General features: G+C 41.8%; 1 protein-coding gene across 3 annotated transcripts; it reads left to right on the top strand.

The window, feature by feature from the left end:
• Positions 1-776: 776 nt before the first annotated feature.
• LOC142397771 (serine/threonine-protein phosphatase 2A 55 kDa regulatory subunit B gamma isoform) lies at positions 777-24263 on the top strand. Of its 3 annotated transcripts, none has more exons than XM_075481457.1 (10): positions 777-965; positions 1335-1656; positions 10796-10893; positions 11185-11350; positions 13008-13120; positions 13640-13817; positions 14565-14729; positions 16046-16215; positions 20615-20706; positions 22199-24263. In XM_075481457.1, the coding sequence occupies exons 2-10, from the start codon at positions 1581-1583 to the stop codon at positions 22491-22493; spliced, it is 1353 nt and encodes a 450-aa protein (XP_075337572.1). In that variant the 5' UTR covers positions 777-965; positions 1335-1580; the 3' UTR covers positions 22494-24263. The 3 variants fall into 3 exon arrangements, with proteins under 3 accessions (XP_075337572.1, XP_075337571.1, XP_075337570.1); XM_075481456.1 differs by having other exon boundaries at positions 777-969; XM_075481455.1 differs by lacking the exon at positions 777-965 and adding an exon at positions 4879-5035 and having other exon boundaries at positions 1568-1656.
• The last annotated feature ends 1066 nt before the right edge of the window (positions 24264-25329 follow it).

The raw sequence follows: 25329 nt of genomic DNA, 5'->3' as shown, positions 1-25329 counted from the left end.
CTTAACGCACAATATCTTGTTTGTTTAATCCGCACAAAGGAATTAATACAGGCTTTTACGGAGGGCATGTGTTGACCTATTACAGTGAGACCTCCTGGAGTCTAACTGTTAACTGGTGGCCTTTCTGCGATGACACCACTCTGTCATACAAAATTGTCCATAAAACACTTGTTGTTAACGCTTGTTTTTGTATTCATTGGCTTTTGTACAGATTCAACCGATAAGATATCACATTATAGTTATTGATATTGGACAGAATTGGCTAGATATTTCCAGCATTGTGGTGTTGTGGTCTTGTAACCCTCAGAAAGGAGGTTCATTTGTTGACTGAATATCTAAAAGGATAGCTTGATAAAGATCATGATGACATACGGCTAAAACCTGCTTTCAATGCTGACTTTCGTGGAGTAGATTGTGCTGTGTACGAATTGTTTGTTTCCTGTCTCTGTCTCCAGCTGAATCCTCTGGTTATCACTCTTCTGTGGTTCATATTCAGTGCCAAGTCAAGTGAAACATCTCCTCTCCTGGTCTCACTGCTCTCTTCCTCATTAATCACAACCTTGTAAGAAACTCAGCCACTTCTGCTCTCCCACCCACTCCTCCATCCTCTCTTCTTCTTTATTATCACTGCTAATCACCTGCAGTCAATGCTCAGGCCGATCTCAAACCTGTGATGATTGGCTGTGCCAGACAGAGGGCGGGGCCTCCACTGATGCATCATCCAAACGTACCAGCGCAGCAGGAAAGATCCTCTCTGACTCTCCCTCCCCCTCTCCCTACCTCTCACTCTGCCTCTCATACATACGCCAAAGCATAGACTGCAGCAGAGTGTGGGGCCAGCAGGATTTTCCTCCTCATTCTCGAACAACCAAGAAACCAGAGAGACACTTACCTGCTGTAGAGGATAATGATGTCATTTATAGAGGAGCCACCAAAGAGTATCTGACCTGCAGGCTGCCATATGAGTAGGTGAGTTTTTATCCCGCTGTAAGTGTGTGTGTACCCATGCGTGTGAGTTCACTGCAGAAGCAGCAGCACTGCAGATACTCCATCCAAGAGCTCTGATCATCCCTCCCTCCCATCCCCCCACTCTCCTCTTCCTCATCTCCTCTTCTTCGCTTGGAGAATCCATTAGCAAGCAGGGACTTTACCCATTCCCAACACCACGGCGGTGTGTACACGGCTGCGTATTGTTTTTGGGAGAGTAGCTGGTCAGGCCACACCTGGACTCAACAACTGCATGGTGGACAAGTGGCGTTCTTGATTTTTCTCGCCACATAAGTGATGTGTGTTCTCCAACCAAGCTCATGGTTTTAATACTCCTCCCTCTGCAGGTTTGAATCTTACTCCTAGAGGCAATACCGTGGACTCCTAAACGCACCCATCCCTCCTGTGGGACTTCCCCCTTCCCTCTCTGCCTGCCACTCATCCTCATTTAAGGATAGGATGCTGTGCTGAGGAGGCGTCGGCGGGCAGCAGCATGGGCGCTGTGCTGGCCGGCATCCCCACCACCCCCTCCACCACCAATCTGCCACCACCACGCTGCCCCACCAAGACGGGCGCTCCCCCCAGCCCCGCTGATGGGAGAAGACACTGACGCCACCCCGACGCTCAACCACCACGGCTTCCTCCCCGACCACAACTATGTGACTGAAGGTAAGAAGAAGACGGAGGAAGCTGTTTGTGTCTGCAGTGGGTTTAAGTGTTCTCCCATGCAAGTGTGCATCTATTCATGGGGCTTTGGAAGAGTCTGTGTGTGTGACAGAGAGTGTGAGTGCTTTACTGTGGGACAAAACAAGCTTAGGGCGGCTTCCTAATCTTTTATAAGCTCTGTGTTGAAAAGTGTTCAGACAGAGCTGCAGACAGAGCAAAATGAAACCGTCTTTGGCATGTTTTCCTCTCTTCCATCTCCTGTCTAAGACGATTTTCTTTTTGTGTGTTGCACTTTTCATTTATGTTTACTTTGTGTTTTTGTAGCTTTTTCTTATACTGCAGGGAAGAATTGATCTGTCCTGGTTTTAGGTGTACTTATGTTTGTCTCGGATTGTGTCTGTAGAAAAGGAAGGATTGGTTTTTTTTTCCAGTAGAATTAATAGTTTTCAAGAGTAGCATACCAGAAACAAACCAGAGTCACATGCACACTTTCTCTCTGTTGCTGTCTGCTCCTCTTTATAACAGTTGCAAGTGTCAAACTGAATAGACTTCAGATCTGTATCGGGGGGGGGGGGGGGACATTGAAAAACCCAGCAGCACACAAACTGTGTAATTCACTGAAGTTGAGTTTGCTTCTGACAACAATTGGAATGTAATGTTGAACGCCAGTAATCTTACCTTCACGCTGTCTGCCTTGCTGCCTCGTCTGTCTGTTTCCTACACTCACAGCTCACTGTTCGCAATGCTTCTCAGACCAGATTATCATTAAGGGGTCATGGACGTGCCACAAACTCATTTATGATCCTCATATCACTTTAGAATGCGAATTAAGCTTCTTGTGTCTCAGCTGTCACGTAATTCCACTCACACTGGGGAGATCTGTAGCTCTGCCTGTTGATTGTGTAAATGTGTGTGTGTGTTCATTGTACTGGAGACTGTCTTTGTTTGTCTGTATGTGCGAATGTGTTTCTCTGTTTTTTCACATACGTGAAGTGTTTCCAAGGGCAATTGGTGTTAATTAAAGGACGATCGTTTGATGACTGAGAAGCAAGAATGAATCTTAACTTGCATCACCCATCATATTATTGCATTATAAACAGTCTATGATGGTAAACACGCTGCTTTTCATGCTTGGCCACTGTGATTGACAGGCTGTCTCCACCCACCAATAATGGCAGTATTAATTATTCCACACATCTCAGGCGGACACAGGCATTATTCAGGGTAAAATTGCTGGTGAGCTCACGCCGATGTGGACACGCCCCCGAGCACCTAATGGACTGGAAGTGTCACGAAGAACATGGAGAGCAGAAAGTCTCGCGGGATGCACAAATCATTCACTAAAATCAGATCCCACACAGAGTCCTCTGATAACCATCAAGGATTGTTTTCTGTCACAAATAAAAACATCTCATTACCTGCCACTTCCTTTAAGTCCACTCCACCCCCCTCCACCTTTTGTCCAAGTTCACCCACTCCCAGATTCCATCCCCCACTGCCTTCCTCTCTTTCCCCCTCTTTCGGTTCTTTAATGCAGCTAACAGCATTGCCTGGTGCTGTAGTGGTGCGACTGCCCAACAATTATCCAACAGTGCTCAGAAGGCTGATCCAACGCAGCATGCCTCTGGATGTTTGTTAGAAGGACAGAGGGTGGTAGAGTCAGACACAGAGATTTGATTTTATGCTTAGATGCATTTGTTTGTGACTCCATCTTTCTTTTTTGCCTGTTTTGCTGTATGGATGTGTGTCTGCAACTGTTTTGTGAGTGCGCATACATAACAGTGTGTCTGTAGACCTTCCTGTGGGGATTCCCCTGCCCTTTAATTCCTGAACGAAGAGTGCCTAACCCCCCCCCCCCCGCCTTACTGTCCCTCCCCTGCTTCCTTGCGTCTTACTACCCCCACTAACATGTTTTGCTTTCCAAAATATCTCCCTTTGCTACAGCCTCCCCCTCCAGCTGGGGTGCCATTGGGTTCAAGGACGGATGACGAAATATGAACAAATTTCAGATTTAGATGTTTTTGAAAAAATATGGCAATTCTATTACATTCCAATAACAATGCGCACAAATCAACTCCGCATTTACTCAGCGCTAAGTGCTAGAGTGTGTAGCATAAATATATTTTAGTCATTCCAAGAACCTAAAAGAAACAAACTGGATTAACAGATTTAAACATTTTTTGGGGGGCCTTTTATCTGTGAAATGAAATTGCAATCGCTGAATCAAATCAGAGCAGCTCACTGCTCTTTGGCGCTTTCTACTCCATTATGTCTATAATCTGCCATTTACACACACACATAGAGAGCAGTGCAAATGGGAAATAAGAGATAAAAAACAGAAACACATGATAATGATAATGAAAAAGGCAAAGTGGTAGAAGATACTATAAAATACAAGACAGTAGAATGTACAAAGCAAAAATAAAATAAGCTACAAATTGTAATCAACTGTGTTTTCACATAGGGACATTGAGAAGTAAACAAATAGTGACTGAGGTAACGGAATGAAATCTGTGTATGACATAGGTAACTTAAGTCTTTTAGTCAAGATGCAGTTTTTAATTGTGTTTTGGTAATTGTTTTTCAGTTTTCCTGCCACTGGTAGATGAGGCAGAAAGCTAATTACGACCATAAGAATGTTCATTGTAAATGTAAAGTGTACGTGTAAGTCCAGTTTTAAACTGAATGTCCTCAAGACGTTTGAATTACTTGGCTTACTTTTGACTGGAAGACTTTTTGGGTGTTCCATCTTTGACTCTTTGACATTAAAGATCAACTGAGAAAATGTCAAATTGATCAGTAATGAAAGACGGTTGTCACACGGTTAAATGTGAGAGGGTAATCCACTCTTTCTGCTTTGTTCACCTTTTTTTGGCATGAAGTAATCAGTATAAGCAAAAGTATCATTAGCTTCAAAATCTCATTGGAGACCAACGAGACATATTGAGTCTCTCCCATTAGGTGTCTGTATCTGTTCATTCCTCATGTCACGCTGACCTTTCTGCCAAACCCCACCTGTGACTGTTTCATGTTACATAGATACAATGTGACCATGAACACACTACCAGTAAATTTTCTTTGGTGAGTACTCATGACCGAATGTGGTGATGTAGTAACTCAGTCCCCACCCTTAACCTTGCCCGGTCCTCCTTCCTTCCTCACCCTCTGCCTCCCTGTTGCCCTCCTCCCTCCCTTCCCTCCCGACCATCGTTGCTCCTCTTGCAGGGCTGCTCCTGGCTATAGCCTGAAGAGCTCCGCCCATCCTGTCCACCCCTCTCCACCTTGGAGTCCTCCCCCAGGATGTTGAGCCCCATCCAGGTCCTGTGCTCCGACATCACTACCCTTTCTCTGGAGCCTGAGCCGTTTGCCTCTTACACTGAAGGTGTGTGCTCTATCCTCTTTTATCCCGAAGGTCGTATCTATGTCACACATTTGAGCCACATGACCCCGGGGTGAGATATGAGAGCATATGTGAGCATCTGCGTGTGAGTGGTTGCACGGGAGAGTTTGTGTATGTGTTAACAAGGGGAGTGTGTGTGTGCAAGAGTCGGATCAGGTGAATTATCACAAAAGTCTGAGTGGTATAAATATCCTGAACATCTCTTTGTCTCAGTCTACCTGCTTCATCCATTTGGTGTGTCTATTTTTGTAGCTCCTTCTTTATTTTTGTCTCAGTCTTCCTGCTTTGGTCAGGATTAAATGAATGTGTGTGATAAATTTCTTTAAATAGTTTGGCCAGATGACATCCCAGCTCCTTCTGGGCAAAAGTAAATGTAAGACGGCTACGCTTTAGCTGTCTTATATTTCTTTTTTGCTGAATATTAAGGTAAAAACACACAACGTGTAAATTTTGGTTCATACAATCTAACACACACAAGTCTCTAAAGACTACATCTGTGCAGATACTCATGCAAGTAAGACTGCAATTTATGAGATAAGAGGAGAATAGAGAAAGCTTACTGTTGAGTGAAGGATTTTTCTTTGGTATTCTTGAGCCGTCAACACGTAATTTCATTTTTATTTATTTTTTAACACTGGGCTGGGTTGAGTGTGTAGCAGCTTGGCTCCGATCCTTTTTTTTTTTTTTTTTTTCCTACCATAGTCTTCTAAATGTGGGAAAAAAAACAAAAACAAATCCTTCTAAAAAAAAAAAACGCATCCCACATTGCTGATTCTGGGTTACTTTTGCAGCTAAAGCAGCATTACAGATGTATTCCACACATGCTGAAGCTGGCTTGGTTTTTGATTCTAATTGTTTGTGTCTATAACCATTAGACTCACACGGCTCTGCTCCATTGTGCTGATGTGTGTTTGCAGGAATGGCAGATTCCCTGCTGTGCCGGGCTTAAATCACTCCTCTGCGCACATGTGCGCCTCTAACATAAACACAAGCGCTGTTTTTTCTTCCCAGATAACTGCAAAACTGCAGGACAGGGATCAATTGAACCTCTCCCTACGGCAGCCTCTCCCCTCGCCTCCCTCGCTCCCTCCTCTTCCTCAGTCCCTCCACCCCGTTTATTTCTCTGCAGGGTAATTGAGTGCACACACTTGTGCACACGCTCACAGGAAATGTGGGGTGCTTGAGCTACAGCATCCACTCACGTTTGCCAGCGCACATACACGGACATCTCCTGCTGAGTGGTGGCTTGTCCTCGCTTTTAAGGAGTGTGTGTTTTTGGCTCGGCTTTAATGGTCCGTGTTTACCCAGAGCTAAGATTTCTATAATTGGAACGTCTGCTCCCCTCGCTGTCCCTATAGAAACCTTAGAAAAAAAAGGAATTCCCTTCCCTGTGCTTTCACCACCACCCTCATCTATCTCACAAACCTCCTCCCCTCTCCTCCCAGTTTGTGATACTGTAATACAGATATGGGTGAAACTTCTGATTTTAGTTAAATGTTGATATCTGCCCACTCATTTTATTTAATTCAGCTTTTGCTTTAGTAAACACTTTGATCTGAAAATGTAAACTTTTAAAGTATTAGAAGATATTCAGATGACTATTTGGATCATGCAGTTATTCAGTAGGTTATTGATTTTGGTCTAACATTGCTCAGAAAAGTGTTAAGTTCTTTTTGTCGTTAATTTTTTCGTCATTTGAATTCTTTTTTTGTTTCTCTATTGTCTACAAAACGTCGGGATTTCCTTTTGCATGGATTTTAAAGTCTGGAAATAGCAGACACTTGCTCCAAGTTTGTTTTGTGCCGTTTAGTTACAAATTAGTTGATTTCCCTGTCTGGGAACTCATTTGCTGTGATCTGATGACTTAGCCTCTTGGAGCAATGGCCAGGGTTTTTAGGCTTTCAGTGCACCGAGGAGATAGCTGAATAATTAAAATCAGCCTTCCTGTCTGTCACCAGGCTTCGTTGAATATAGGATAACTTGAAAGAGCTGATGAAAAGCTAAATAACTGAAAAATGACAGCTTTCGTACTATTTTGTAAGAAAATACTTTTGTACTTCTTTTGCCCTACACATGACATAGTTAATGGACTATATAAAAGCAGACTACAAATGAAAACCGGAAAATGTTTTTAGATTGAATTCAACTTATGTATGGTTTATAGATGATAAAAAATAACAAAGTATAATTTTATTGTGTTCAATTTTGTTTTTGCTTTCTTTTTTCAAACCATCACTGGCATTCAAGTGTTTGTGTGTTTCCATACGTGACTGGATTCATTCATGTTGTGTGTTGTTGACTGTTGATATGCACTGTTTGTGTGGGTCCCTGCACTTACAGTCACAGAGTGTTCTTTCAGCTTCTGCATTGTGGCAATGAGTCAGACAAGCCTGCTGTTACTAAACTGCTGTTTGTGGGAGACACAGCCTTCTCTCTATCACTGTAGCACACAAACATATATACTACAAGACAATGAGATAAAGCTTGACAGTCAAAAGAGTCTCTCACACACATTCACACACACACACACACACACTGCAGATGCATACACTGGGCACGAGACAGCTGTGCCTCGTGGGAGAGAACCACAGTGCTTGTTATAGCAGTGGCTGTTCAGTTCATTTTTCTGTAGTGCTCTTCTAATAAAGAGCGTGAAAGAGACAGATGGGTGTGAGCTGTGTGTGTGCGAGCAGGAGAGGCAAACAGAGAAACAAAAAGACAGAGAGGGTGGAGGTTGAGTAACGAGGATGAGAGTGGAGAGCATGTGCTCCATATTTTATTCAGCTACATTGTGTGCTGCTCTTGTGGTTTTGCTTAGCTGAGCTCTTTCTCTCTCTGTCTGACTGGACTGGATACAGTTGACACTCACTCACACACAGAGCATCAGAAGTACATGTGTGCATTCAAAGCTCACTGGTATCCATACAGATGTTCAGAATTGGATTGCATGCATGGTTTACGTGAGCACCACCTTGTGTGTGCATGCATTGATTATCTGGAGGTGCAAATTAGTAACATGGTCCATGCTCCGTGGAGTTAATTTAGCAGCACCGGTTCGTGGACAAAACTGCAGCAGCATAATTATTTTACCACGTTGCTTCTTCCTGTGAGGATAGGATTGATGAATCCCACTTCCTCCTTCATCAGACTACCATATACGGCAAACCGTTACGAGTGTTGCAGCCACTGGTTGGCTCAGCCCATTACCATGGTAACCCCCACTCACCAGAGAAAGCCCTCCCTCTATCGCCTCTTTGCCTTCACCTTCCTTTCCCATCCTGCCCATTCTTCCACCACCAGGATCACCACCACTATGTACATGCTCGCATACAGCCAGGCGGCAGAGTGCCGTGGGGGAGGGATGAGAGCTGGAGGGAGAAAAAGAGAGGGAAATGTGGCAAACGAGAGAAACTGGGGAGCCTGAAATGAGGGATGACAAAAGAAAATGTAGGCTGACATAACCTTGAAAATGATTAAAAGCACATCAGAGATCAAGAGATGATGAGTGTAAAGATGACAGAAACGGAGGAAAGAAGAGTCAGTGTGTGTGGAACAGGGTGAGAATTGCTGTGTTGGTGTGTAGAGGTTCAAGAGCAGCCCCTGTCTCCACTCATAAAACCGAACTTACTCAAGGCCACCACAAAACAGGCAAGCTTCAGCTCTGGCTCTCAATAAAAAAAACACTCTCCACGCTCTATTTCTATTACAGTCTAAGCTGGTGACGACACGTTCTTATCTATCAAATCTGAGCCGATTTGAGTTTTTGTTGCACAACATGTCAATGTGGCAGAACTGCTCTATTAATAAATGCTGTAAAGCTTTTTATTGTTCCACCTCTGCTGCTCTGGTCAGAATCATTGACATCATACAGCAGAGGTATGTGGTTCAGTAAGGCAGATCTACAGAAATCAATGCAAAGGAGCCACGTTTTGATAATCTCAACATTATGATAAGATATCCACTTTATTTAACAACAAACCAACCAAAAAATATCTTTATTTTATTTTTTTTAGATGAAACATATGGACATTAGATGTACATTGGGCACAGATGTTTGAAATAAAGGGGGAAAAAAAAGACTAAACTGCGCTTATTTGAATAGTTTACATGAACATAATTAACTAATAAATGATAGTTCGACTGCATTTCCTTTCACACAGGTTTTGTTTTGAATGAGTATTTAGTCGAAGATCGAGATTTTATTTCTTCCAACAAATCAGCTTTTCTGGCTGGTTCTAAAGTACAAAGAAAGCCTACCAGCAGCTCTCTAAAGTTTTTTGACTATAATTTATATCTTTTTTGTTTATTTTTGTGGTTTCGGGGTAGGTGACATTGAGGAAGTCATTTTTTGTCTACGTGCTGCAACTTTGTGGAGTTTCTGCTGATTGTCATAACCTCTTGGTGTGATTGCAACCCAAGACCCATTACTGTCAAATGATTTAATCTGCAGAGAACTGATTTAGTCCATTTTAAAGTAAAATTTAACGCCTTACCCCCCCGGATCCAAGCAACTGAAGTCTAAACTAATGGCAATCAACATTGCTTCCTGTCCTTAACGCTGTCTTTGTATTTTTTAGTGTTGAAGGTCACAGATTTGAAACTTTACTCCTGGGCTGAACATTCAGTTCACAGCCATCTGTAAACATGCAGAGTTTATTCAGATAAGATAGTCTGAGGGTGACTGGTAGACAAAGCAAGTGAAAATACAGGACTAAACTGAAAACAAACATCCATTTACAAGCATGGCATTGAAGATCTTGGAGGGTCTATTGTTGGGTCCATTACTGAAGCTCTGCCAGTAATCTCTTCGAAAGAGGTTTAACGACTGATAGATTTTGAACTCCGGAGCAGATTTGTCTCAAAGTAAATTACTAAATCTTAAATCTGCTGCACAAAGGGGAAAAGAGAGGAGAGGATGAGTAGACAGAAGGACAGAGAGCAGATTACACGCAATGTCAAACCAGATTCAAGCCTCAGATGTCACACTCTCATACCCTTCATCAGTCAGCATGGCTGAGAGCTTTTTATTTCAGTTTCAGAATTGTATGATGCCGAGGGGACCAGTGAAAAAACGCTTTGCACAGTAAATGTTGATGGTTAATGTGTTTCCTCTTCACATTACAGTGTTGTGTCATAGAGTGTGTTGTTATTTTTTGGCACAGAGCTACTGATGGGGACATTGTTGCAAACATTCAAAATTGTTTATGAAATGTAAACGTGGATAAAAAAAATATATATATATATATATTTCGTGGATTGATTCAGTTACGCTGCTGTTTATGCACTCACATGTTGCAGAGATCGTGGAGCACATGTTTATCCCTGCAGATGATGAACTCGGCCTTGTGCGTCACTGTGTGTGTGTGTGTGTGTGTGTGTGTGTGTCTCAGAGTGGATGACAGAAAACACCTGAGCCTACTGTGAAACAGCTGTGTATGTGTCATGTGTGGCTTTGATTTTCTTTGTGTTGTGAGAGCTGACACTTTCTGTGCTCATGCAAATTTACATATTTGGGTTTGCGATCAAATCTAGTTTCATCCCTCACATTATATTACCTTGTCATCCTATAACATTAATGCTTTGATTGATTGTTTTGATCACTGATATCCCCATGAACATTTCACAGATGAACAATGATGTGTGGTCAGTTATCTGATGGCTGCTGTCTTTGTCTCTCTCATTTCACCTCTCATATTACCCCCCTCTTTCTCTTTCTTGGCCTCTGTCTATTGCTCTCTCCAGCTGATATCATCTCCACTGTTGAGTTCAACCATACAGGAGAGCTCCTGGCCACAGGGGACAAAGGGGGCCGTGTGGTCATCTTTCAGAGGGAACCTGAGGTGGGCACACACACCAACCGTGCACTCAAATATACAGTTTTTCATTACAGCAGCAAGAAGAGGGACAAATACAAAGTGTTTCCCTCCAGACACGCTATAGATTGGTTTGATGAATAGTTGATGTGTCTGTTGTGTCAGAGAGCTTATGACTATAGCTGTGCAAAGCCGTGCGGTTTCTTCACACGATCAAGGTTAAGCTGACCACACAAAGCCCAAAGATTTACATTGCTCTATAATGGACACATGAGCAACTTCATGTTTTGCTTTAATTTCCTGGTTTTGTTTCCACAGAGCAAGACTGAGCCATTTTCCCAGGGAGAGTACAACGTGTACAGCACCTTTCAGAGCCATGAGCCCGAATTCGACTACCTTAAGAGTTTGGAGATTGAGGAGAAGATCAATAAGATCCGATGGCTGCCTCAGCAAAACGCAGCACAATTCCTCCTTTCCACCAATGGTGAGGGCAGATAACCCACCAGCACACACATCCCAGCGGAGCCAGGGCTTCGTATTAAAACGTAGCCGACCGTTTTGAAAAGTTCGCTGAGTGGGACACAAAGGGAAGGCCATCTAGAACTGCTATGACTGAAACAGATGAGTCTGCACTCACGTGGTAGAGTAACGCTTCAGAAATTTCAGAGCATCATCAATCATATAAGCTTCTGTTGACTTATTGTGCGGGTTTTATGCACTCCTTATTTCAGAAATATATGATAGAATTTAAAGTTGTATCTATTCGTTTAAAGATTCTCATCCATATGTTCCTCGTCCATCGAGGTTGTTAATTTTTTACCTTTCACCTGTGGTGCTATCACTCTGTAAACCCAAACTATCTTTGGGTGAATGAAAAGGACGATTTAGTTTAGATTTTTGCCTGAGTTTCTCTGGTCAGAAACACATTTTCTTCCACCTAAACAGCGAAGAGTTGCTTTCGTTGTATCACAAATTTGACGATCATTAGCGTCCGAGTTTGTCTTGCTGTGCAGCGAGGTCCAAATTTATGTAACACATTCTGACTTTATGGCTTTGCTGAAAGATCTATAGATTTACCCTGAGAGGCCTGTTATTGATTTCTTTAAGTAGTATATTATTTATAATGGAAGGTATGAAAAATGTAGGAGCTGCTTCAGCAGCTGGGCATTGACTCTGCTGAAATGCTTGCTGACATCATTTTTAATATAGTCTGACAGTCTGTTGAACCCGAGACAGTCGGTTTTAATTTGACCAAATTGATTTTAAGTTCTGTATTCAATCTTATTTCACATTTTTAGATAAAATCGAATCAGAGATCATCAGATAAACCGCTAACTTTCAACTGGAGCAAAACATAATGCAAGTGATGACATCATTAATATGCGAATTAACAACATTAATACTTTTTTTGGAGCAGGTTTTGAGTACATTGTATTGAAAATAGTTGGCAACAATGCAAACGGAAGTGTACCAGCCATATCATGGGGACTTTAAAGATGCATTTTGTGGTCACAGTTCGTAAACACAGCCTTTAAAACTTGGGCCTTTTTCTCCTTCGCCAGCAAGTAATGTTGCATTTTGTGTTCCTTGGAAAAAGGATATTGGAACTTGTAATTTTTTATTCTGAGATTGAGACAAACAAAGCAGCTATTATGCTTTCTCTGTCAGATGCTTTTTTGAAAAACGTTTACACAAATTACAGAGCTGATCTTTTCTGGTTGGAGTTAAGAAGAGATTATTGGACACGATAAGATTTCTTAGACTGCAGCTCTTTACAGAACAAACTGATAAATCAGAGACATAATTCATAGTTTACTGATTGTTTCACAGCGGGAACCTTTTAAAACATAAATAAACATGTCTACACCTCCACACAATCTGTGGGAAGCTGCTGTATTAGTGGATTTTATGCAAAGTCTTATTTCTGCCGAAGGAGAATGTATACGTGTGTGATAGGCGATGTGTGTGAGGGCCCACACAGGAAAATATGAAGATACAAAGGAAATACTTTCAGAAGGCTGCATATAGTGTACACAATGATTACTTCAGCATGACTCTATACATTGCATGTATATATCAATACATATATACAGTATGTAGGTACCAATATTTTCTAAAGCAATTTTCTGTCTGTTTTCCAGATAAGACCATTAAGTTGTGGAAGGTGAGTGAAAGAGATAAACGGCCGGAGGGATACAACCTGAAGGATGAGGAGGGCCGCTTCAAGGACATGTCCACAGTCACGTCCTTGCAGGTATCTATCTATCTATCTATCTATCCATCCAGCTATCTGTCTGGTAAGCCAATAAAAGTGGGTCAGAGATAAAGCTGTGCTTGCATGTACGAAAATGGGTCACTGGCACACAGTGCGGATGAGTTTGTGTGAGTGTGTCGGGGTGGTGAAGCCCTTTATATTCAGTTACACAACGTCTGCACTGGATCGGAGTTAGCCAAAGCATCTCCGTGGAGGTCTGAGAACATCTGGACGACGGTGGTGCTGTGGATTAAAATATAAACGTGTCAACGAAGAATTTATGAGAATGCTGCCATAAACAACTTGCAATTGAACACTAAACTGGTTTTGATCTTGCTATCAAGAAGGCATTTTTTGTTAAATCAGTGATGTATTATTGATGCTAAAGGAAGCACAGCATTAAATATTAATGTGTGATACAATGAAATGTATTTAGTTTGATATACACACCTCATCTTTATTATTTTTCTTCCTCTAAGCAGATGGAAAAGATGACATACTGCTCTGTGTCTTTGCCAGGTGCCGGTGTTGATGCCCATGGACCTGATGGTGGAGGTGAGCCCACGGCGAGTGTTTGCCAATGCCCACACCTACCACGTCAACTCCATCTCCGTCAACTCCGACTACGAGACCTACATGTCAGCTGATGACCTGAGGATCAACCTCTGGCATCTGGACATCACCGACCGCAGCTTCAGTATCCTTTGTGGGTTGTGTTGCATGCGCATCGGGATAGGAAGCGATGAACACTCACGCTTTCAAACAAATGGACAACAGATAATTAATGCATACATTCACTCGTAGATGTTTACACGTGCTCAATAAGAAACCCCTGCCTACGCACACACGCAACACACAACACACTCATACTGCAAATCCCACTTTGTTGTATATAGAAATACACAAAGACACACATCACTGGGGGAGGGGAATATTCTTGAGGGGTGAAAATGTATCTTAATGAATAATTCAGCAGCTGCATAAATATTTTAGCTCATTTCGGAGTTCTAATCCAGTTCAATAGTCACATCCTTGACCCAGAAAGGGTTTAATATATTTCAATTTATCTGAATATGAAATTACTTTGCAACCAACAATGCCCCCAAGACATATTTTTATTGGTTTGCCTTACCCTGCTGTAGAATATTTACATTCCGTTGGCAGTGTTTACGTATACAAGCACTTCAGTCTATGCTTTGTAAGGATTATTGGCCTTTGCTGGAGTTGAAATGAATTAAAACATAGTTTGATTAGTTTAATTTGAGTCAGTTGGTGATTAAAATTTCCGAAAAACATGAAAAGAATGCATAAATTAATGAATAAGTACCCACAGTATGGTGATGATCATGGAAGGTTACTGTAAAACAGGTCTGGTTGAAATAAACGGCAAGCTTCGAAAAACTCATTCTCTGCTGTTTTCCTGAGCGATTCCCTCTTCTATCAGACATTGTGGATATTAAACCAGCCAACATGGAGGATCTGACAGAGGTGATCACAGCAGCAGAGTTTCACCCCCACCACTGCAACTTGTTTGTCTATAGCAGCAGCAAAGGCACACTTCGCCTCTGTGACATGAGAGAAGCAGCCCTGTGCGACAAGCACTCCAAATGTGAGTAAATCTGCTGAGACACGGGTCAAATCCACACGTTGTGTTTTTAAACTAAAACCCACCCACTGAGAGGGTCTTCAGGGATCAAAATGTGTTTCTGTGCTTTTCATAGGTTTGAACAATGCATGTCCAATGACTTTATACTAATTTCTTGACCCTTTTTGACAGCCACAGGTTTACAAATATATGAGCAGCAAGGCTTCAGGACCAGTAGTGATACATCACTTTCAACCATCTCAAAATCTACACACTTCATCATTCATGTTTCCCAGAGGATGATTGCTGATAACTTTGGTGATCCCCAGATTTTTACATTTGCCCCTCGATGAACAAATGGAATCATCATGTCATCAGGGTGACATTTCAGTCGGTCCTATATTGTGTTTTATTACAAAGTACCTGCAAGAGCAGTCTGACGCTGCATACCTCCACCCAGGCTGAACAAAAACTTTCTGGATTCCACATCAACATCAAAATTGAATCACTTTTAAGTTGGGCTGCGTCCCATCTCTTGTAAAAATGTTCCTGCAAATCCATCCATTACCTTAATGAGTAATCGTGCTAACAAAAAGACAAAACTGTCCAAAGTGACTATTCCCATTTGCCCCATCTGTACTTTGTGTTTATTTCTAATTACCCCGTTTTCACATGGTAACTAGAATCATAAACATTTGGTTTGTTAATTTACCAGGCGAGTTGTCTGAAATCTAAACTGTAAGAAGTTTGGTTTTCTCAGAGGGTGGAAGCACAATGTATTGTATCCCTTTAGGAAATTTTTTAGTCTTTGTTCAATACTTATTTCTACCCGAGGTCTTTTTTTCATTAGTAAAGAACAGGGTTGTTTTTTTCCATAAATCTGCTCTCCCTAAGGGACAAATCAGCTCATGGCACATTCATTATTTAAGGCCCATGGTCTCCAAGCGTTATTTTCTATTCCACCTTCTTCTCGTTGAAATGTTTCCCATTTGATAAACAGCTCTGACCATGAGTCACTGGTGCGGTGTTCCTGCACAAGCTGTGCTCAACAAGCAGCGAGGGCTTTCATTTTTGTATTTCTGTGTCAAGTTTTGAATGAAGTTTGATAAGTCTCTTTGTGATTTGCTTATGTTTAACTTAGCAGTATCCAAAAACAGCAACATTTGTACCTAAAGGAAGTTTTCTGGATGGTCTCTCTGTTTTATACACGACACTATATCAATTTATCTCCATACTCAAGAGAAAGACCAGAGTGTGATACCCATAAAGCGTATTTCTGCTGAGCATTTGGTTTAACAGCATCCACTTTCCTCTCCCTTTATCTCTCCCACCCTCTGCAGTGTTCGAGGAGCCCGAGGACCCCAGTGCCCGCTCCTTTTTCTCTGAGATTATCTCTTCTGTGTCAGACGTGAAGTTTAGCCACAGCGGCCGATACCTTCTCACTAGAGACTACCTGACAGCCAAAGTCTGGGACCTCAACATGGAGAGCAAGCCCCTGGAGACATACCAGGTGTGTGAATGACCATGCAGGACAAACATGAGGAAAGACACTGAATACAAAAAAATAAACACCACACTGAAATGATCTTCCATACAGAGCTAATACCATGAAGTTTATTTCAATCAAGTAGCAAATTTGGGAGAAGTGGACTGAGTAGTGGTTACTTTAGAATATTTTCTTTAAATGCACTCGTCTTGAGGAGGTCAGGAATAGTTTCAGATTACTACACTAATGTGTAGTGTGTGTATGTTGCTGGTCACCAGTCTTCTGCAGCTGTAGTCTGTAAGCTGTTATGTTGACATATTTTTCTGCCATCCTCATATTGACAACACACGCTGCTGCTCAGGTTTTTGGCTCTTTGAGCAGAGTGAGATCTAATGTTCATGTGTCTTTAAGTCACTTATTGGTAGCAAATTGAAAGGAAGCTCCTGAATGACCGAAATAGTGCAACATCAGCAATTCACATCTTTAAGGGCCATTGAATGCGTCTTGTGAATTTGAAGAAGATATACTGATACTCAGTCTCAACCAAGCTAAATACTTCTGGACTGATGTGTGTTGGACTCTCTGACACATCTTGTGGGAAGATCTTTTGGGTTTTCTGTGGAATTTATTCCAGTTGTTTTTGTGGCTTGAGGGACCTGATGCCTTGCTAAGTTGTTTCCACACATGAACGCTGAACTGTGTCCCAAGAATCAGGTCTTGACATTGCCTGCAGTTGCTTACACAAGACAGCAGGAGATACTCAAAGAGAAGCTGCATTGCCACTACTGAAAATACTCCAGATTGACACCTGGGCAGAGCACACCGGAGGTATTGCCCAAATTGCAGTGTTTTGTTTGCAGTGGACAAGGTTGCAGACTTATCTCTAACCTTGCAAGTATGAAGCAGAAAATGCCATCAGCATGCACACTCACTCTCTGTTAATCCTTTGACATTTTTCTGGCCTTTATACAAGGGAGCTACTGTAGGTGATAAAAAGTATGCATAACGTTTTGTCAATCTCACTGTCCCTTCAGATAACGTCCTGAAAGTTTTGGGCTCCAATTGCTATGTGAATACAGTTGAAGATACATCGGAGAATTTCCTCTACCAAATCAAAATACTGCCTTTAATTCAATCTGAACTTTCTAATTTAAAGTGTTCTGACGTAATTACATTTTTATTGTCCCTGCTGCTGGGTGACCAACTGTCCCTTTGCTGAAGAGGGGGATCGCCTTCCTGAAAAATATGCAGAGTTGGAGAAATGAATCACGTGCAGAAGGTTGCCTCAAGCAATAAGAGTACTTTCTAATGATTGAATTTTTCCAAAACCAGACAATTGAATGGATTGCAGGCCAGAAAAAGCACCCCTCATCCACGTTAAATCAGCAGGGACCCTCACTGGGGTCAGCCTTACAACGTAGGACTATAATCTCTAGTCATATGGAAAATGGGTTCTGAAAAATACAAAAATCATGATTAGTGTATTCTATGTGGGACAAAGAAAACAATGGCCTGACGTGCTGTTCAAAATGAACATAGAAAACAAAATACTCAGCTGAGAAAAGAGCTTTGTTCTGTTTCTCCTTGCAAGTTTTTACAAATACAATTGATCTTTTTGTGTCACTCCATAGTGTTTACAACAGGCCACTCAAACTTCTGTTCATGAATTTATAGGTTTTTATGAACCTCTCTTTTCCCTGTGTGTTTAGTATTCCTGCCGCGGGCATGTAGGGGAACATGTGAGTTTGTGGATGTGTGTCTGCCTGATGTGTGAGGGCCTATGAAGCAGCCAGTAGTGGGAGGCTAAGACGCACCGAAACCTATTTATAGGCTGCTGAGCCTCCACTCATAAAGTAAAGCAGGAAGGAGGGATACCTTACACGGTGGCTGACACCTAGATCTGCAATGCAGCACGGAGAGGGAGGAAGAGGGGGATGGAGGGAGAAGCGGGGTGTGGATGTGGGAGGGAGAGCGAGGATGGTTTGGTGAAAGGAGGAGAGAAGAATGGGGAGAGTTAATGATGGGATGGCAAACGTTGCAGCACGAAGAGGCAAGAAAAAAGAAAGTTAATCATTTCAACATTGTTTTAAAGTATGAATTAGTCTTAAATAAGGCCTGATGTTCATCTTAGTTACAGTTATGGACAAAGTCCATAAAATTATTGCATTGTTCTCATCTATAAAAAACATTCATATATTGTGGGTCATATCTAGTTTAACTTAGAAAAACCACCTCATTATGAAGGTTTTTTTTCATTTTTCCCTGGGGCAAAAAAAAAAAAGTCCTGGGGTTTCACAAGCACATTGCAAAATGCTGAGTGGAGATAAAAAAAAAAGAAAATGGCACTCACAGCAAAAGTTTATTTTGGATCATCTCTCTCCACGAGTGTGGAGTACAGAGCCTGTGGCAGGACACAGTGCAGGAGGTTGTTTTCGAATTGTGCCTGAAATTCGGCAAAGAAGCCCTTGACAATGTTACTGGGAAAGTGTTTTGAGGAGGGATGAAACTGTTTAAGGGATGTTTAAAATTTTCTAAGTGGGGTTTTGGGACGTACTTGTGACCTGCTGTAGACAGCAGTCAGAGTGCTGTCATTTTGAATAATTAAGATGGTTTCCTGACAAGAATCTTTCAGTTTTAGCCTGCCCCCCCGAGAAACCCTCTGCTGCCCCAAACTAAGCGCGCTCTACTGAATACACCGAATACCGATAAGTGCTTCACACAACCCCACTTAATAAAGCGAAAAATCCCTTTTAGGCTAAACTATTGCAAGAAAACTTAACAGCATGCCACCATGAAAATATCACCCCCGGAACACGGTAAAGTGCAGTAGGTGGAGTATCATGGTTTGGGATGTTATAAATTCTTAATTGATCAAAGAATCTAAAACCCTAGAACCCTACAACTTGAGTTTCTTGAGAAACCTTCAACAATTTCTGTCTCCGAGGCTGACAGTAATGTAGAAAGCATTTATGTAACTAAGCCTTTGCTGTTATGTTCAACAGCATTTTAAGAATAAGTCACTGATTATGTGTGATGTCATATCATGACATATAATATGTGTCTATATTGTGTCCGGCTTGCGCAAATGTTGCATTCGTATAAATGGCTAAAAGGAGAATGTCTTGGTGATGGCCATGTTAAAGTCAGGAGATGCTGGCAGCAATTACCCAAACAGTGGACTAAATCCACTACAGAATAACCTTCAAACAAAGGAAATCTACGTTCTGTCTCGGCCCAGTTGGGGCCCAGACCTTAACCCAAAACAGATTCTGTAGTTCCTTTAGAGACTGATATCATAAAAATGTGACTGGCTGCACAATCCAGAGTTCCACCTGAATGTAATACTGTTCTGACCTGTGGCTAATAGAAACAGTATTTGGAGTTATTGCAGCCAAATAATTCATTTATCATTTATTTCCTAAAAGGATTCAGTACATTTTTTTAGTTGTTTCTGTCTTATCATGCTGTACACATAGTGTCTGTTTCAGTTAGGACATCAGATCGTTTTTCCTGACAGATTAATGCAGACAGGTAATCCCAAATGGCTCTCATACATTTTCTCACCTCTGAATGAAGGTAAAAAGATTGAGCCATGTGAAAATAGGCTGAAAGAGGATTTTAGGACTTCAAGATTTTAGCACTATGCTGCTCTTTTTGGGAGATTTACACCCTTATTCCTTATGGAACATAACAATGATGCAGCGAGTAAGGACAGGTGCATTCAAGTCGGCACTTTTTTTCTTTATCATGGTTTGTGCAGGTTGGGAAAAAACAAAAACAAACAAAAAAAAAAGGACCATATTCAGCTCTAGCTGACATTGTCTCCTTTCACCCTGTGTAGAAAGACCCACATGGGGACACAAAAATATCCTGGGGTTTGATGTGCAACCACAAAGCGACCTCAGCTTGACCGTTTATTGATTGCAAGGCAGCTGTTGACTGCTGACTTTATGCAGAATATGAGAGGTGGGTGCTCCATGCAGAGCACAGAGGCTGCAGGGAGGTGTAGATTTCAAGCCCTTGCATCACCCAACAGACAGTGCTGACACAGACAGGTCAGATAGGAGCACACGAGAAAGGAGTTCTTAGTCAGTGAATTTGTGAGCGTGTTCACACTTGTATCTCTGTTCCATGGAGCGTGTGATAACAGAGAACTGGATGCTAGTGGATTTAGTGTATTGAAAATGGAATTCTTGATTCAAATGCACTCCTGGCCCTCGTGTTCCTGAGGGCTGGCGTTGTGCCGTCTTTGGGGAGGTTTGTGTTACAGCTGGGCCAGATTGGATGTGTTTAGTCTGTTCTGAGCTCAGTGTGTCTGTGCCTGTCTTCTACTCTCTTCTATTTATAGTTCGCACTGGGATTCAGTACCTGGGAGGGAAGCAGCTATTTTTTTGATCATTTCTATTTGTGTGTGTTCTTGCAGGTTCATGATTACCTCCGCAGCAAGTTGTGTTCCCTTTACGAGAACGACTGCATCTTTGACAAGTTCGAGTGCGCCTGGAATGGCTCAGACAGGTACTTAATGTGACGTGTTTGCTTCTGTGCGTGTTTCTGTACCCATCGTAAAAAGAAAGTACAGGACCACAACTTTTTTTGCACTCTTATTTCAAACTGGGTTCAATTATAATTTTTATCTCACTGATCTACAGACAGTTCTCAATGACAAAGCAAAAATGAAAGTTTTTCATCCATCCATCCATCCATCCATCCAAAAGTTTTTCTTTATCTATTAAAAAGAGACTTAAATATAAAAAAAAAAAAAAAACTGTTCTCTGGCATATCCTACCTCTGTGCCCAGCCTGGACAGGTTAGACAGATACATTGATACCCCACAGCCCAACCTGACTGAGAGGGAGAGTTTGTTTCAGTAAGAATGAGAATTTTCCAAATCAGAAGGTGTGCCTAGCTCTGATAAAGATTACTGGCTGCTTTGCTGCCAAATGTGCTTCAACAAAGCTCCTAGTGGAGAATCTGAATACTTGATGTGATTTACTGGTCTAACACCGGTATCGGCTGATATTCAGCTTGTTGACTGCAATCAGTCCATCAGCTGATGGCAGTGCCCGACATTTATCTGGTTTGTCCTGGTTGTGTTGCATTGATAAAGATTTTTTTTAATCCATTTGTATAAAAGAATTTGTGCTCACACAAAGGCAATTTCATTGTTTCTCTGGCAAATGACAGAAACAATCAGCCTTGGCTATCGACCATGGGCTAAATGATTATCTTTCAATCTATCAGTATCGTCCCAGAGTTTCCCAATCGGTGCATCTTTTGTAAATTACATTTTTCAGGGTTTTTTTTGGAAAAAAATTAACAAATTGTTAGAAAATACAGTTTTTACTTTCAATGACAAACAGTTGATTTTCATTACCCTTCATGAAGCCGTTGATGATAAATGCATGGGTTTCCAGTTTAAATGCCATTTCTGTCAAGCTGAAAATACTTCCCATAGTGGCATTGTGACGATTCTATGTGCATTTGCACCAGAAAAGCAGTTTAAAAAGCAGTTGGTGGGAAAGCAGTTTTTAGAACACATCTGGATAAGACAGAAAACCTCTTGTTTTCCAGAGCCATAGGGAAGGTAGAAAACCGCAGGATTACTTCATCACATATAGCTCAGTAAACTCTGAGCTGGCCCAATTATCTGCGTTTTGTTTCATTTTCAAGACTAACGTCAAGAGACGTTTTCCTATGGGCCGATGTTTTACAGCTATTACTGATGATGGAGTTCTGTAAACATTGATCATCCACAGTTCCTGCAGTGTGTACACAAAACATGCAGGTAAATTCATGATATAGGCAGAAGCTATCTTGAGGTCCTCAAGGAGAGAAAGACACTCTTTCAAATTTGAGACTATAGTTGATGAGGTCAGACTGCGAAATTGGTATTTTCAGTTGAAGTTGTCATCTTTCACCTAGCGATACCTGCTTATCATCAACAACATTTGACTGGAAACACACTGAATGAAACACAACTGAGTGTCTCCTCCCCTGCTCTGTCCAGTGTGATCATGACCGGAGCCTACAACAACTTCTTCCGCATGTTCGACCGCAACACCAAACGCGACGTGACCCTGGAGGCTTCAAGAGAAAGCAGCAAACCCAGAGCCGTCCTGAAGCCGCGGAGGGTCTGCGCCGCCGGAGGGAAGCGCCGGAAAGATGATATCAGTGTGGACAGCCTGGACTTTACCAAGAAGATCCTTCACACGGCATGGCACCCGACTGAGAACATCATAGCCATCGCTGCCACCAACAACCTGTACATCTTTCAGGACAAACTCAACTCGGAGATGCATTAATGAACCGATGTCACTGGTGGATTCAAATGAGTTTACACGCAAACATACAACTATGCTAGAATGTACATTATTATTATCAGACTTACACGCACACTCTCATACACCCGGGAAGATGCCTGACACACACAATCAGAACACACACACATCTGCTCCTTCACCTCCTCCTCAGCCTCCCAGAACTGAAAGGACCCGGTCAGGGCTAGAAAGGGAACCGGCTGGATTAAACCGTGGATTACGGATTGCAAAATTGTCCGAACTGTGGATTTCTTAATTGTTAGCCTGTGGATTGTGCTTGATGGTGTGTTGATTGCTACAGCTCAGCTTCTGAGGGGGAGGACAGCCTCCCCCCCAGACAGGAGAGACGTTTACACTTTTTGTCTTTTTTTTTTTTTTTTCACTCTTCTGGCTCTTTTGCTTTTTCCACCTCCTCCTCCTCTCCTCTATGTATTTGTGCGCTCGAGCAAAGCCTATTCTTATCCTTTGCCCACTGTTTTGTGTAACAAAAACCCTTTGTGGTTGTCTACCAGCAGCACTGATGAGAAATGGGGCATTTATATAACTGACTGTTTAATTTTCAAATCAGCTTTTCTGTTTTTGTATCTTCTTGTTAAATGATGTTGACGATGGTGGTTGTGGTGACAACGTGAAACGATACGTACGATGAACAAGGATGTACCTGTGACCCTCCCCTCAACCCAAGTGCACCAGATGCCTCCCTGATTCAGGAGAGCTGACCAAAAGCTGGGCTGTGCTCAGTGAGGAGAAACATTTACGGTCCTTACAGATAGAAGCAGAAGTTAATAGATTATTACAACATGAGGACGCACATTCAAATCTGCAACATATAGTATGTTTCAGCAATGAATGCTTTCTCTGTTGAAACAGGCTAAAATCCTCTCCGATTGTGGTTTCTGCTTCTGGTCCGGGGCTGCGTTTTGTGCTGCTTTGACACTAAATATGTTAAACTCAGATCAAGCAAAAATAAAATATAAAAAAAAAATACAAAAAAAAAGTAAATAAGTACTTTCAACAATCAAGCAAAAAAGATGCTGCATGTCAAACAAATTTAGCCTAAATATTTATAAACTGATTGACTGACTTGGTTGCCTTCTTAACCATTTAGACCCAGCTGTACAAAGGCTTCAGGGGCTCCCGGGGCTCCTCACAGCACGAGTAACCATAGATGACTGTGCCCTCCTACCTTTATTTGTGTCCTCGGACACTGAAGCATGTTTACCAGTGTTGGGTTCAAACACGTACACGTCCATTTTGAATGAAGCCGTCCACAAGTCAGTTTCGACTCATTGAAACTGAGAGCCAAGAAAAATGGGGAATGTTTCTGATAAATGTTGTACTCTGAAAGAAGAAAAAAAAATAAATCAAGGGGCCTCAATGGTGTCTGTATATATCAGCTCTGTTTCTGACATGTTTGGGGTTTTGTTTTTCTATCAACCAACTGTGGACTCAATCGTCTGCATCGATGATTGCCTCCGGAGCTACTGCAGAGAGACGGTACTGAAATCTCTTTGGCCTTCCTCACTGATTACTTTGCTGAAGTGCAGATACGTTTATTTTTTAGAAAACTGATTTGTCTTTTATTTATCCTTTATTTGGAACATCTGTCAGCTGTACTCCACGTCCCTACCAAACTAATGTTGATTCAGATATTTTTGTCTTAACATATGTTGACATGATTGTCAAATGGACAGTTATAAATGATGTTGATATGATTTTTTTTCTGAATAAAGATTTCAACGAAATTGCATCCAATGAGGGCACACTTGTGATTTTTATTGTCCAATTGAGTAGTCTCCGGGGCCGCCTAGTGTCTTCATGTTCTTACTACACCTAGAAATAAAATAATTCTTCCATATGCACTGTTGAAGAAATTAAACATCCTCCACGAGCAGCACCACTGAGAAATTCAACAGAATCATTCTCCTTGTTGCATGAACCTCTTCTGGTAAAACTTAAGCTGTTGAACAGATGTCCTCACATATGACTTTAGAATACTTTGGTATAAAGAAGAGTCCATGGTTGACTCACTGAGTGCAAGACACTCATCAGCGCTCCACCACTGTGCTTGACAGTTGGTATGAGGTATTTCATACGACGATATGCAGTGTTTGGTTTTCTACATACATAGTGCTGTGCATTATGACCGAAACAGCCCAATTTTGGTCTCATCCGTCCGAAAGACATTATTCCAGAAGCCTTGTGGTTTATTCAGATGTGACTTTGCAAACCTAAGCTGTGCTGCCATGTTCTCTCTCCTGCAAACCCTCCAAACAAGCCCTACTTGTACAGGCCTTTTCTAACTGTACTATCACGAACTTTAACATCTAACATGCTAACTGAGGCCTGTAAAGTCTGATATGTAGCTCTTGGGTGTTTTGGGAATTTCTCTGTGCATTGCATGGTCTGACTTGAGGGATAAACTTGCTGGGATGCCAGCTCCTGAGAGGATGTATTTAATGTTCTCCACTGTAGAATACTGGACTCAAATAGCCCGATAACCACTTCCTGATTCTTTTCTTTATCTTTCCAATATGAATCCAATTACTACGCCATTTTCAATTTTAACTTGTCCTAGGAAGAAAAGCCCAGGCACTATCCTGATGGTATTGAGCCAGCATTATCTGTACTATTAACCTGATAGTTTCTGCCTGTATTTAATTCCTCCAATCTCTACTTTCACTATTGTGACATGTCAAATAAAAATGTCCCCTATAAAAAGGTCAATTTCACTGAAATCACAAGCATGTACAGCACGCCGAGAGTCTCCTTCAAACTGTGTTCAGGATTGGTATAATGCAAAACTACAAAAAAAACAGCC

Source organism: Odontesthes bonariensis, chromosome 13 (assembly GCF_027942865.1).
Source record: "Odontesthes bonariensis isolate fOdoBon6 chromosome 13, fOdoBon6.hap1, whole genome shotgun sequence".
NCBI classification, from domain to species: Eukaryota; Metazoa; Chordata; class Actinopteri; order Atheriniformes; family Atherinopsidae; genus Odontesthes; species Odontesthes bonariensis.
This window is presented reverse-complemented; position numbering and strand designations above follow the sequence as displayed.